Below are 12,942 nucleotides of genomic sequence, written 5' to 3' on the forward strand. Positions count from 1 at the left end.
TGTGGCCTTGAAAAGCAAGTTACAACGAAGTGTAGGTTTGAAACCAATTGGCTCAGCAGTTCAGACACTTAGCTACAAAGCCTCAGGACCGGGGTTCGGTTCCATTCATAAAGTGGTGCTCTTGGAATTTGTCTGCAGTGGCTAGAGGCCCCGCCATGCGTATGCTCTATCTGCCTTTTTTATCTCTCAAGTAAATGAAATATTTAAAAAAAGGAAGAAAAATAAAAAGGCCAGGCATTGGTGGTGCACCCCTTTAATCTAAGCACTCAAGAGGCTGAGATAGGATGATCGCTATGAGTGTGCAGCCACCCCAAAACTACAGAGTGAATTCCAAATCAGCCTGACCTAGAGTGAGAGCCTAGCTGGGGGAAAAAAAAAATTATGAAATTCCTCTATACTCATGATCCTCTTGCCTGAGCCTCCTAACTGCTGGGATCATAGGCATGTGCCATCACACCTGACAGGTGGCATTGTTTTTCCAAGCCTGGGTTCCAAGTCACTGAATACAAAGTCAGGCACAGGAAGGCCTCTCCTGCCACAGTCTGTGGCAGCCCGGCTGGGACCCCTCTCTATGTCCAAGGAAATTTTCTGTCAACGAAACTCTCACTTCCACTTTGTTACACCTGTCTTCCTGACTCCTAGTTCTTTTTTTTTTTTTTTAAATTTTTATTAACATTTTCCATGCTTATAAAATATATCCCATGGTAATTCCCTCCCTCCCCACCCCCACACTTTCCCGTTTGAAATTCCATTCTCAATCATATTACCTCCCCATTACAATCATTGTAATTACATATATACAATATCAACCTATTAAGTATCCTCCTCCCTTCCTTTCTCCACCCTTTATGTCTCCTTTTCAACTTACTGGCCTCTGCTACTAAGTATTTTCATTCTCACACAGAAGCCCAGTCATCTGTAGCTAGGATCCCCATATGAGGGAGAACATGTGGCGTTTGGCTTTCTGGGCCTGGATTACCTGACTTAGTATAATACTTTCCAGGTCCATCCATTTTTCTGCAAATTTCATAACTTCATTTTTCTTTACCGCTGAGTAGAACTCCATTGTATAAATGTACCACATCTTCATTATCCACTCAACTGTTGAGGGACATCTAGGCTGGTTCCATTTCCCAGCTATTATAAATTGAGCAGCAATAAACATGGTTGAGCATGTACTTCTAAGGAAATGAGATGAGTCCTTTGGATATATGCCTAGGAGTGCTATAGCTGGGTCATATGGTAGATCAATCTCTAGCTGCTTTAGGAACCTCCACACTGTTTTCCACAATGGCTGGACCAGATTGCATTCCCACCAGCAGTGCAGAAGGGTTCCTTTTTTTCCACATCCCCGCCAACATTTATGATCATTTGTTTTCATGATGGTGGCCAATCTGACAGGAGTGAGATGGAATCTCAATGTAGTTTTAATCTGCATTTCCCTGATGACTAGTGACGTAGAGCATTTTTTTAGATGCTTATATGCCATTCATATTTCTTCCTTTGAGAACTCTCTATTTAGCTCCTTAGCCCATTTTTTGATTGGCTTGTTTGATTCCTTATTAGTTAACTTTTTGAGTTCTTTGTATATCCTAGATATTAATCCTCTATCAGATATATAGCTGGCGAAGATTTTTTCCCATTCTGTAGGTTGCCTCTTTGCTTTTTTCACTGTGTCCTTTGCGTTGCAAAATCTTTGTAATTTCATTAGGTCCCAGTGGTTAATCTGTGGTTTTATTGCCTGAGCAATTGGGGTTGTATTCAGAAAGTCTTTGCCAAGACCAATATGTTGAAGGGTTTCCCCTACTTTTTCCTCTAGCAGTTTCAAAGTTTCCGGTCTGATGTTAAGGTCTTTAATCCATTTGGACTTAATTCTTGTGCATGGCGAGAGAGAAGAATCTATTTTCATCCTTCTGCAGATATTTATCCAGTTTTCAAAACACCATTTGCTGAAGAGGCTGTCTTTTCTCCAATGAGTATTTTTGACATTTTTATCGAATATCAGGTGGCTATAGCTACTTGGGCTTACATTTGGGTAGATCAATCTTTATCAGTAAGGAAAAATGACACAATGAAATTTGAAGAAAAATGGTCGAACCTGGAATAGATCATTCTCAGCAAACTCACCCAGTCACAGAAAGGTAATCATCGCATGGTCTCACTCATCTGTGGCTCCTAACCCAAATGCTGAGGTGCTGCCATACCTAATAAGCATCGAGGACCAGACAGTAAGGAGGGTGGGGCGGGAAGGGAGGGTAAGTGTGGGTGTGTGAGGGACACAAAACTGGACCCAAATGGCAATGGTACCATAAAATTCTATATCCTAAAAGACAGACTAAATGGTTGAACCATCATCAGGTCCTTAGAGGGACCACCTGAATTACAGGGCCCCAGAGATGGTATGATGAAGACTAACCTTAATCTTCTCCTGTTTCTCTCTCCCTCTTCTCTCTATCTCTTTTATATTAACTATCTCTTTCTTCATCTTTTCTTTTTCTTTTTGTGTGTGTGGTTTTTCAAGGTAGGGTCTCACTCTGGCCCAGGCTGACCTAGAATTAGTCTCAGGGTGGCCTCAAACTCATGGTGATCCCCCTACCTCTGCCTCCCGAGTGCTGGGATTAAAGGCATGCACCACCACGCCTGGCTCTTTCTTCCTTCTTTTCCTTGGCACTGGCCTGTAACTCCCAGGACCAGCATGTGGTTTACATCCACAACAAGCTATTGATCAAAGAGACCTACAAGGTTTCCCAAAAGAAGACAGATTTCTGTCAGAGTACTTGATGACCCACCAAAGGTTAGTGGTAAGACCCTATTGCTGAAGACACCACATGCTGTTGGTATGGAACATGGAGTGGCCAGGCTGGAATCTGGAAGAGAGCCAGTCCCCAGACAGTTAGCTTGTGTAGTGCCAGAAGGTGCTTCATTAGTGACTGCGGGAAAACAGCCCACATCTGTCTAAGCAACTCATGGTCTAAGCTACTCAGCAGAAAACAGCCTGACATGATGCTCACACAGTGCTGTAGAGGCACACAGCCATGGTGGGTAACCAACTGCTCTTGATTTGGCTAACTGATCTGCTCAGTGGAACAGAACCCCCATAGCTGGAGCTGGGAAACAAGTCACAGCCATATCTAAATAACAAGCTGGCTCTCCATTATCAAGTTCCCACCAATCATGGGCTACAAGAGGGCCTACACCTACTAAATTCTCTCTAAAATAATAATAGCAATCACATTTATCTGGTGCTGACTTCACTCTCCTTTGGAGAGTTTGCCTCTCTTTTTCAAATGGATGCAGGACCTGAAGAGAGAATCAGCTCATCACACCTCACCAGGGCCCCAGCTGAAATTGGGAGTAATTGGGGGAATGAGCAAGAGTGCTGCTTTCTTGGTGAACCTGGTACCAGCACAATGGTGAAAAAGATAGACACAGAGAATACTCAGCTCCTACCAAGCCAGATATCCAGAGACACAGAGGCTCCCAAGACCTCATCACTGAGGTAGACTTAAAAAGAACCCAACATGTCTCAGGGAAATTTGTGGAAGAGGGAGTGGAAAGATTGTTAGAGCCACATGTTGGGACATTATACACAGAGACATTGCCTCTTGCTCATAACTGATGGCTCACCCCACAATGCACCACCCACATTCCCCAATGAGGAGGGTCCCTCTGGAAGGGGGAGGACAGGGAGGAGGCTAACAATGGTGCCAAAATGGCTGTACACACACTGTGTACATAACTAATAAAAAACTAATGCCTCAAAAATTTTACAAAAAAAAATTAACAAAGTTTTACTTTTAACCATAAAAATAAAAAGATTCTGGGCTTCCAATGTTTTAAAATCCAAATTCTTAGAGCAAAACCAGGTATTTTTCTGTATATATATATACACATACATATATATATGTATATTCCAAATACATGTATTATTTAGATCTAACCAATTAGATTACTATGTTTACACATGTAAGAAAATAATTACAGACTGTCAAAGACCCTATGATATATTCAAACTCTAACAACTTTGATGTAATTTTAATTTTATTTACTCATAAAAAGACAGAAGGATTTGGGTTAACTCTTTGTATCCAAATTATACAAAACACAACAATCTCCAACAATACCAATATTAATGGTGTTTCATAATTTAACTGCTGATATTTCTTAATATTTTAGGTATCCTACAATACAATTAATTGAAGTTAACAGTAACTTCTATTAGAATCCCATTTTCCTTCTCTGACTATAAAGTAATTATGTCCACAAAACCTACAAATCCTAATTTGCAACAAATCTAACTTTTCATTTCAATTCCAGTCACTAAAATGTTTTGTCCAAAAAAACCAATTATTATAAATTATTATGTTGTTATATGATTTCTTCCGTGATTTGACTATCCATATATTTCCCTAAATGGGGACCTGGTATAATACTAAGATAATAGTGCAGTTCAAGTTATTACCTACAAATAAAAGTTATAAGAATTTGTATGTTTAAAACTAATTTCTTCTAAAATTAGAGCTAGCCACTTCACAAAAGTTCACAAACATGAAAGCAAACTATCCCCTCCCCCAAAATTAAAAGATAATAAACTATCTTAAATATTATAAACTTGAAATTAAATAAAGCATTTCAAAAAATACAAATACCTTTACTCACTGAGGGAACATATGGTCAATCTAATTTTAAATATATAATGTCTCATTGGTTAAAAATGTCTACTTCCCTCATCTGCTGCCTTGTTTGTTAGGCCAAATTTATTCTTTATTATATTTAACTTTAAATATAACATTCCCATTATACATCATGTGTACATGTTATATCAGACACAAAGGACAATCAAAAAAATAAATAAAGTATGCCTGTATCATGATGGCTAATAGATTTAACATGATCCAAGTGTTTCTTCCTTAATAGCTTCGATAGCAACTCCTCTCTCCTGAGGATGATTTTCCTGCCTACTACTCAGTCTCATCTGTACTAGGTCCTAGGAATGAGCCTTCCTAGCTACGTGGGACATATTTTCATTATAATTGGCTTCTGCATGCACAATCTGTGATGCTCGGCCAATGGGGGAACTGGGAACTAAAGTTCCCAGAAAACAGCTGTATCTGCTGCACCTACTTCCAGCAAGGCTGAATAGACCGATAAAAAGTGCCTGTGGTCACAAGAGCGATGGAGTGTAGCAAGTCAGAGCCAAATTACTTTGAGCTACCTTTAGCTCCTTACTGGCTACTTACTGCCCACCTCTGTGTCTGAACTAACATCCTGGTGACTACCAGCTGATCAGGTGTAATCCTTTCTGGAATGTAAGAACAGACCCACAGCTTGGACCAACCCAAGTGCTAAGAATGTCAGCATCCGAGGCCTATGGTGGAGATTTCCCTGCTTTGCTATAACTGCCGATGTGATGCTCAGCCAATGTATTTGAAAAATGCCTTGATTTATGGCTTTCTTTTGTTCTGTAACTATAAAACATTCACGAAAATTTTAACACATGGGAATATGGAATTTGAAGTAACCAAAATCTGTGTTCCTAAGCCATGATCACTCATATTTGGCTCCAAAATAAACTATCTTTTATCTCCTTTGAGGTGAGCTATGACTTTTGCATTGATACCACCTACATCTATCTTGGTGAACTAGAGTTTAATTGTGGTTACTTACTAGAGCATGAGTGAGAGGTCGTCTACAGGAATGAACAGTTTATGAGCAGCTATTACACAAAAGACAATGTATTAACACCCCTAGCAACCATTAACCACCTAGAAAAAGAGAGGAGGGGTAAGGCCTCATGAATTACTGGTAAAGCACTCATGCACTGCCTTATGAGCCGTCCCTACCCTCCATAGAGAATTTTTATGGTCTCCTGGGAGAGTCTACTGGGAGAAATCGTGGTGACTCTGATTTCAAGACAGCAACAGCCATATTATGCCCAGGAGAGTTCCACAGATATTAGGAATACCCAATTTTCCGATTCCTAAGTTACTAGTAAATGTACTCTGTATGAATTGATGTGTGCCCTTATAATGAATAGTTCTTAAAAAATAGACCCTGGTATGTTGTGCATATCAGAGATCCTAGAACAGGCCTTCCAAAGCTCCAAATAAATACAATTGTTCTCTGATTGCTGTTGCAGTTACTTATCTACATCAAAAGTCCAACAAGTCAAAAGCGCTGATGGGCCATATGTGGAGGTTAAAAATAAATATTGTAGGGACTGAGAGATGGCTTAGCAGTTAACAAGCACTTGCTTACAAAGCTGATGGCCAAGGTTCAATTCCCCAGTATCCACATAAAGTCAGATGCATAACGTGGCACATGTGTCTGATGTTTGTTTGCAGTGGCAGGAGGCCACTGGGGCATCCAAACTCTCTCTGTCTGCCAATTTCTCTCAAATAAATAATAACTAATATTTAAAACTAAATAAACATTGTACCTGGTAGAGCATAATGGGCTCTATGTTATATCCCAATATATCAGCAAAGTTCTTTGTAATGACTGTTTTTCCGCAGCCCTACAAAGGGAAACAAAATCAGTTAATTGAAGAATAAAAACATCCAAGAACTAGGAGCAAAAGTTTACAATGAAGATACCATTTACCTTTCCTCCAATTAAACATATGTCCTTCACCATATGAGACTGCATCATTTCAGCCAACAACTGCTTATGACTTAGAGTCTGTATGAACTTGTCTGATGTACAAGGTTGACTTAATGGCCTAGTCCCAGCTGGCACCTATCATTAAAGATAAATAAAATATGTACATGTTTTTCTCAAAGCATTAGTAATTCAAAGCTAGAAATGTCACTTAATAGCCCTTTGTTAATTCCTTGTTCAACTCAATCTTCGAGTTTTGGACATTTCAACAGAGCAGCAAATGTTTTCTCCCCCACAGGCCTCATGACTCTTATCAAATCTCCACATTAATAACTCCTCTAAAATAAAAGTCCCAGTGTTGCGTCATTTTCTAGATTCCTGCTTCCAGTCACTCCCCTGCAGTCCTTACTCTTTAGCCTATAACCTAGACTACAAGAGGCATTTATCTGAAGGAGACACAGGTGTGTTGTGCCAAGTGACCCTGTCCAAAAACCCCAGCAAAGCCACCACTGCCTACTTAATGCTCATGGATAAATCAATCAGTCACTATACATCTCAGCTGTCGAATCTGTAAGATGGCCATAATAAAATTCACGTCCAAGACTACTGGAAGATTTAAAGGTACAATATACAGAAGGAGATAAATACCTACATACTAAATGTATGTATGTACATAGTAAATAACGAGTAACTAATTGCAGATGGTCTGACTCATGACAGACATAATTGATTACTTCAATGAATGAATAAGTACTGTTACATGAATGCTATTAATATCCACATGAAATAAAATTTTATCATAGAATTCTGCCCTGTCACATCATAAAATAGCAAGTATTTACTCTTTCTTACTTTTATTTCAAGCTGTGTTTCCTAGGTTCTTGGAGTCCTCAAAGAAACAGTTAGAAAAAATATATGAAATAGAAAAGGCAGATGGAGTTCTATAAGCAAATATCATTCCCCTCAACCATAGCAGCTCATATTATAATTGTTTTATATAGCTGAAAAAAGAATTACTAGAAAGTAGGGTTCTCTAGCAGCTAAACTATATTCAAAAGAACGATTTCTTTTCTTTTCACTATGTAGTCTAAGGGTGGCCTAGAATTCATAAAGATCCTCCTACCTCTGCCTCCCAAGGGCTGGGATTAAAGGCATGTGCTTCCATGCCCAGCTTAAGAGCACTATTTCTTTTTTGTTTTGTTTTGTTTTCCGAGGTAGAGTTTCACTCTAGCCCAGGCTGACCTGTAATTCACTATGTAGTCTCAGGGTGGCCTTGAACTCATGGCGATCCTCCTACCTCGGCCTCCCAAGTGCTGGGATTAAAGGCATGAGTCACCACACCTGGTTTAGAGCACTATTTCTTAACAAAGACTCCTGGCACAAAATGTTTTCATTAATGAACACTTGGTTTTCCTGGTTTCTTCTGAACTTCTCCTCTGACAAAGCCATTGACTCTGGATATACAGATCCACAGAGACAGATGCACAAAGGCTGTACTGCACAGCCAAGGACAAGGAGGGGATCATACCTTACTTACGTCACAAAAACAGAACAAAATATGCCTGCCATTCTTGTTCATTTTTATTCATTTATTTTTGAGAGTGACAGAGAAAGAAGCAGATAGGGAGAGAGAGAGAATGGGCGCACCAGGGCTTCCAGCCACTGCAAATGAACTCCAGACGTGTGTGGCCACTTGTGCATCTGGCTAACATGGGACCTGGGGAACTGAGCCTCGAACCGGGGTCCTTAGGCTTCACAGGCAAGCGCTTAACCACTAAGCCATCTCTCCAGCCCTGCCTGCCATTCTTTACCTTAATGGTGACCTCTTTTCCAGCCACTTGTATGGTCACGTGAGCTTGAGAGACGTGGTTGTCAATAGTCCTTTCTATTCTTACAATCTCTTTAGGAAGCAGGGAGCTCTCAGTGTCTTGGAGCTCAAAGCGCTGTAAAATTACAAGGAAGTTATAAGATTTACCATTTAATTCAGAATTAATGCCAGATATATAGAAAGTTCTACATAATGAAAAGTAAAACTTATAGATCTATGACAAGCAGAGGCTTAATTAAAGAGAATTGGGAAATTCATTTTATACTTTCTACCAATACCATTCTACTTAAACCAATTATTACAGATAATATAAAAATAGTTCTTCAAATATATTAAATCAAAATGCTGAATTTCCAACCTGGTAGGAATGCCTAGCCCACATTTCTTGATAATCAAACAATGCAATTTGCAAGAAAGGGATAACAGAATTATTGAAAACACTGAAGCAAAACAGGAGGACAGTGCCAGCTGATTCCTGAAATCATCATGAAATAATGTTACCTAAATTAAGTAAAGCGAAACTACTGGGACACCACCCTACTACTCACTTATGTGAATAACTTAATTCATTAAAATGAATTATAACAATCTTATACAGCATCTGACACAGTGCTCTTGGCACTGTACCATTCTCAGTATTTGTGGAACTGGTAATTCCACAACCATTGGTTCTTTTTTGATGTGGCCAATCAACATTCTAACATTGACTTTACATCCCCTCATACCAGCTACTATTTTTAAAGACGCACACATAGAGCACACACAAGTATGTTAAAAACAGAAATACAAAGTGAAAATTAATTAAAACATTTATTTAGTTTATATTATTTTCAGTATGAAAAACTGAGGAGCTTTCTTTTTTTTATTATTAAATAGACAGAAATGACCACTTAAAAATCTTACACTACTCTTTGGAATATTATTGCCATAGTTAAAGAGTTATAATTCAATGGAAGAACAGGTCACCAAATATTCAACAGATTTGAAAAAACTCTATTAAATATTTTTCAGAAAAAAATCATGCCCACCTCAACATTTAAAATTCAACATCCCAGCTAAAGTGTTCACTTTAGAGCCAAAAATAGTCAAAGCAACCATTCTTTTCCTTAAATATAAGAATATTTATCTATTTGTGCTATCTTAAACAAAATAATTCTATACTTTACACAATGTATATATGCAAGTTCTCATAGCATATATCAGTTTGGGAAATCTTCCCATGTTATAGACAATGTTATTGGCATGTTAATTCTATGAAAAAGAGTGCTATACTAATTTTAAGGGAGATTTAATAGACAAAGAATGTTGCAGTCAGCTCCATGTTGCTGAAAAAAGAACACAACCAAGAGCAGCTTGTGGGAGGAAAGGGTTTATTTTGGCTTTCAGGCTCAAGGAGAAGCTCCATGATGGCAAGGAAAAAGTGACATGAGCAGAGGGTGGACATCACCGCCTGAACAACATCGGGTGGACAACAGCAGGAGAATGTGACAAATACTACCAAGAGAAATCTGGTTACATTACCCACAAGCCCGCCCCCAGTATACATTGCCTCCAGGACAATCCAAATCTCAAATTGCCACCAGCTGGGAACCTAGCATTCAGAACACATAAGCTTATGGGGACGACTGAATCAAACCACATTCTACACCTGGCTCCCATAAACTGATAACCATGCATTCCATCCAACTTTAAAAGTCACAGTTATTTATCAATCCCAATGATGTTCCAATAAAAATAATTTAAAAAATCAAATGCCACAGAATAAATATTCACACTACAAAAGATGGCATTGGGCATAGCAAAAAAAAATATTCAACCAAATAAGATTTTAAACAATCAGAGCAAAATATCAGACTTTGTAGCTCCAAGTCCCACAACACTACTCTGTAACAAGTCTGATACTTCAAACTAATAATAAAGTCTCTGCAGTTCTAATTTCACCCACCAGCTAGGCTACTCACTTTCCCAGAAAACTTCATCTGGTGCCAGCACCACTCCTTGGCAGCCATCCCATAGTCTGGGCATTTCCACTAGGTCTCTACAGCAACCCATGGTTCATCCTCATGACTCCAGCAAGCATCCACATAGATTAACCAACAAACCAACCTCACACTTCCCATGACGATTTTGAAAATACAAAACCGTGTGGTAAATTCAATGACCCTCTCTTTCCTGCATATGTTGTACTCCATAATACCAAGTGGGCTACCAATTTGCTAATCAAGCAGACTTTGAAGAACAGGACACTCTGTCAGCACTGAGGCTCCTTCAAAAGAGTCTGCATTCTTCCTGTTGTACCAAAATGCAGAGCAGCTGGCCCAACCTCAATGGTTGTAATCTTTCCAACAATTGCCACTGAACTGGCTACAGTTTTGGCCCAATGATTTCATTTCTTTCTGTGCCATATCCCTCTGCTTACACCAGTCCAGTTCTATGCAATACAATCCTGCACAAGTTCTCAGGACACAGGCAGACAGAATGCAGCAAGCCTCTCAAACAAATTGCTTCTAGGCCAGCCCTGACAAAGTTCTTTTTCACCTTCATAAGCCAAACCTCACAGTCCATAGTTCTTATTGCATTTAGATCTTTCAACTCTGACCAGAATAGTCCATCAAGCTGTACTTAAGCACTGCAAGGCATTTCATCTCTTAGGCCAAGGTCAAATTCTTCCACATTCCTCCCTCAAACCAGTTCCAACTGACCAAAGCATAATTAGGATTCTAACAGCAACAATCCCACTTCTTGGTACCAATTTTATTATTGCAGTTAATTTCATGTTGTTGGCACAAAGAACCAAAACAAGAGCAGCTAATGGGGGGAAAGGGTTTATTTTGCTTATAGGATTGAAGGGAAGCTGCATGATGGCAGAGGAAAATGATGGCATGAGCAGAGGGTGGACATCTCCTTCTGGGCAACATCAGATACACAACAACAGCAGGAGACTGGGCGAAACACTGGTAAGAGGATGCTCACTATATCACCCATGAGCCCTCCCCAACAATACACTGCTTTCAGGAGGATCCAAAACTCAAAGTGCCACCAGCTGGGGACCTAGCATTCAGAACACATAAGTTTATGATGGACACCTAAATCAAACCACCACAAGAAGTAAGGCTGGGGCTGGAGAAATGGCCTAGTAGTACTTGGTGCACATGCATGAGGACCTGAGTTTGGGTACCTAGGAACCATGTAAACTGTAGAGCATGGTGGCCCATGCTTATAGTTCCAGTGCTAAGGCAGTGGAGCCAGGGCCTTGCTGAATAGCTTGTCTAGCTAAATCAGTGTGTCTGTGTTCAATGGGAGACCATGAAAAATAAGGCACAGAAGCTGGAGAGATAGCTAAGTGGTTAAGGCACTTGACACATGCGACTAGAGTATGTATGCAGTGACTAGAGGCCCAAGCACATCCATTCTCTCATTGAGTCTCTCTCTCTCTCTAATTCTCTAATATATAAATAAAAATTAAAAATATATAAAATGACAAAATAAAGCACAGATGCAATAGAGAAAGACAGCTGACATGAACCTCAAGCCTCCACATATATGGACACATTTATATGGCCATCTTCACACAGATACATCCACATTCATATGAACACACAGACACACATGCACACAGAAGGGGAGCAAGGCTTAGTCAAGTAATTAAATTCATTAGAACTTATATCAAACAATCATTAATTTCTAGGAAAACAAATAAGTAAGCTTAAAGGTGTGTTTTTGCCCCAACTATAGTAATATTATTCTATGTTAATTAAGGATTTATGTGAGAATACTCATATTCCAGCAATGAACACAAATGCATTTGCTATACAGGTAATTTATAAATAATGCAAGGTAAAATATTTCGGTAGAATAAAAACAGCCTAGATTATACTAATATATTAAAAGAACTCAAAGTACAAGGTAAACTATCATTTGCTGGAATAAGAAATTTAGGATTACAAACAATATATATAATTCAGGTTATACTCTATAAAGAGTTCACTTATTACATGTCATGATTTTTGAATTCTTGAATTTCAATTAAATAAATGGAATTATTCCTAATAATACTGTCTAAAATACTTTCTTTAGGATTATATTGTTTGAACATTGCTTTATAATTAAATGTATCACATAGATAATGGTCTGTAAGTTTATACACACACACACATATACACACACATGTGCACACATATATTCATCCTCTAATGCCCTCTTATATCCCACTACACTGTCTTCTTTCCTCCTACCTTTTTCTATGTTATGAAGTACTCAAACTAAAATTATCTAGACCATGTTGACTGATGACTACTATAATAAATACATGGCCCTAGTCCCTCCAGGGCTCTTTTTCCTGCAGCAACTAATCAAACCACTCCTGTTCTCCTACAGAGCCAATGTGACCTCATTTATATGATCTTGATCAGCAATCTAGATATCTCCTCTAACAGCAGAGCCATCACCCCATACTCCTATACTCATTACTAGAGAATTTCCTATGGGAAAATATCAAATATATCTATTTATCT

At 38.9% G+C, this 12,942-nt stretch overlaps 1 protein-coding gene across 2 annotated transcripts in view; it reads right to left on the minus strand.

Annotated features, from left to right (window-relative positions):
• The window catches only part of Vwa8 (von Willebrand factor A domain containing 8), a 463,242-nt gene that overhangs the window by 318,498 nt on the left and 131,802 nt on the right, over window positions 1-12,942 (minus strand). For both annotated transcript variants that reach the window (XM_004650767.3, XR_006636125.1), the window contains exons 10-12: window positions 8,412-8,543; window positions 6,604-6,738; window positions 6,440-6,517 (exon numbers count right to left, since the gene is read on the minus strand). In XM_004650767.3, coding sequence (XP_004650824.2) covers window positions 6,440-6,517; window positions 6,604-6,738; window positions 8,412-8,543 — 345 coding nt within the window. The remainder of the gene's footprint in view (window positions 1-6,439; window positions 6,518-6,603; window positions 6,739-8,411; window positions 8,544-12,942) is intronic.

This window comes from Jaculus jaculus, chromosome 3 (genome assembly GCF_020740685.1).
Source record: "Jaculus jaculus isolate mJacJac1 chromosome 3, mJacJac1.mat.Y.cur, whole genome shotgun sequence".
Taxonomy (NCBI): Eukaryota; Metazoa; Chordata; class Mammalia; order Rodentia; family Dipodidae; genus Jaculus; species Jaculus jaculus.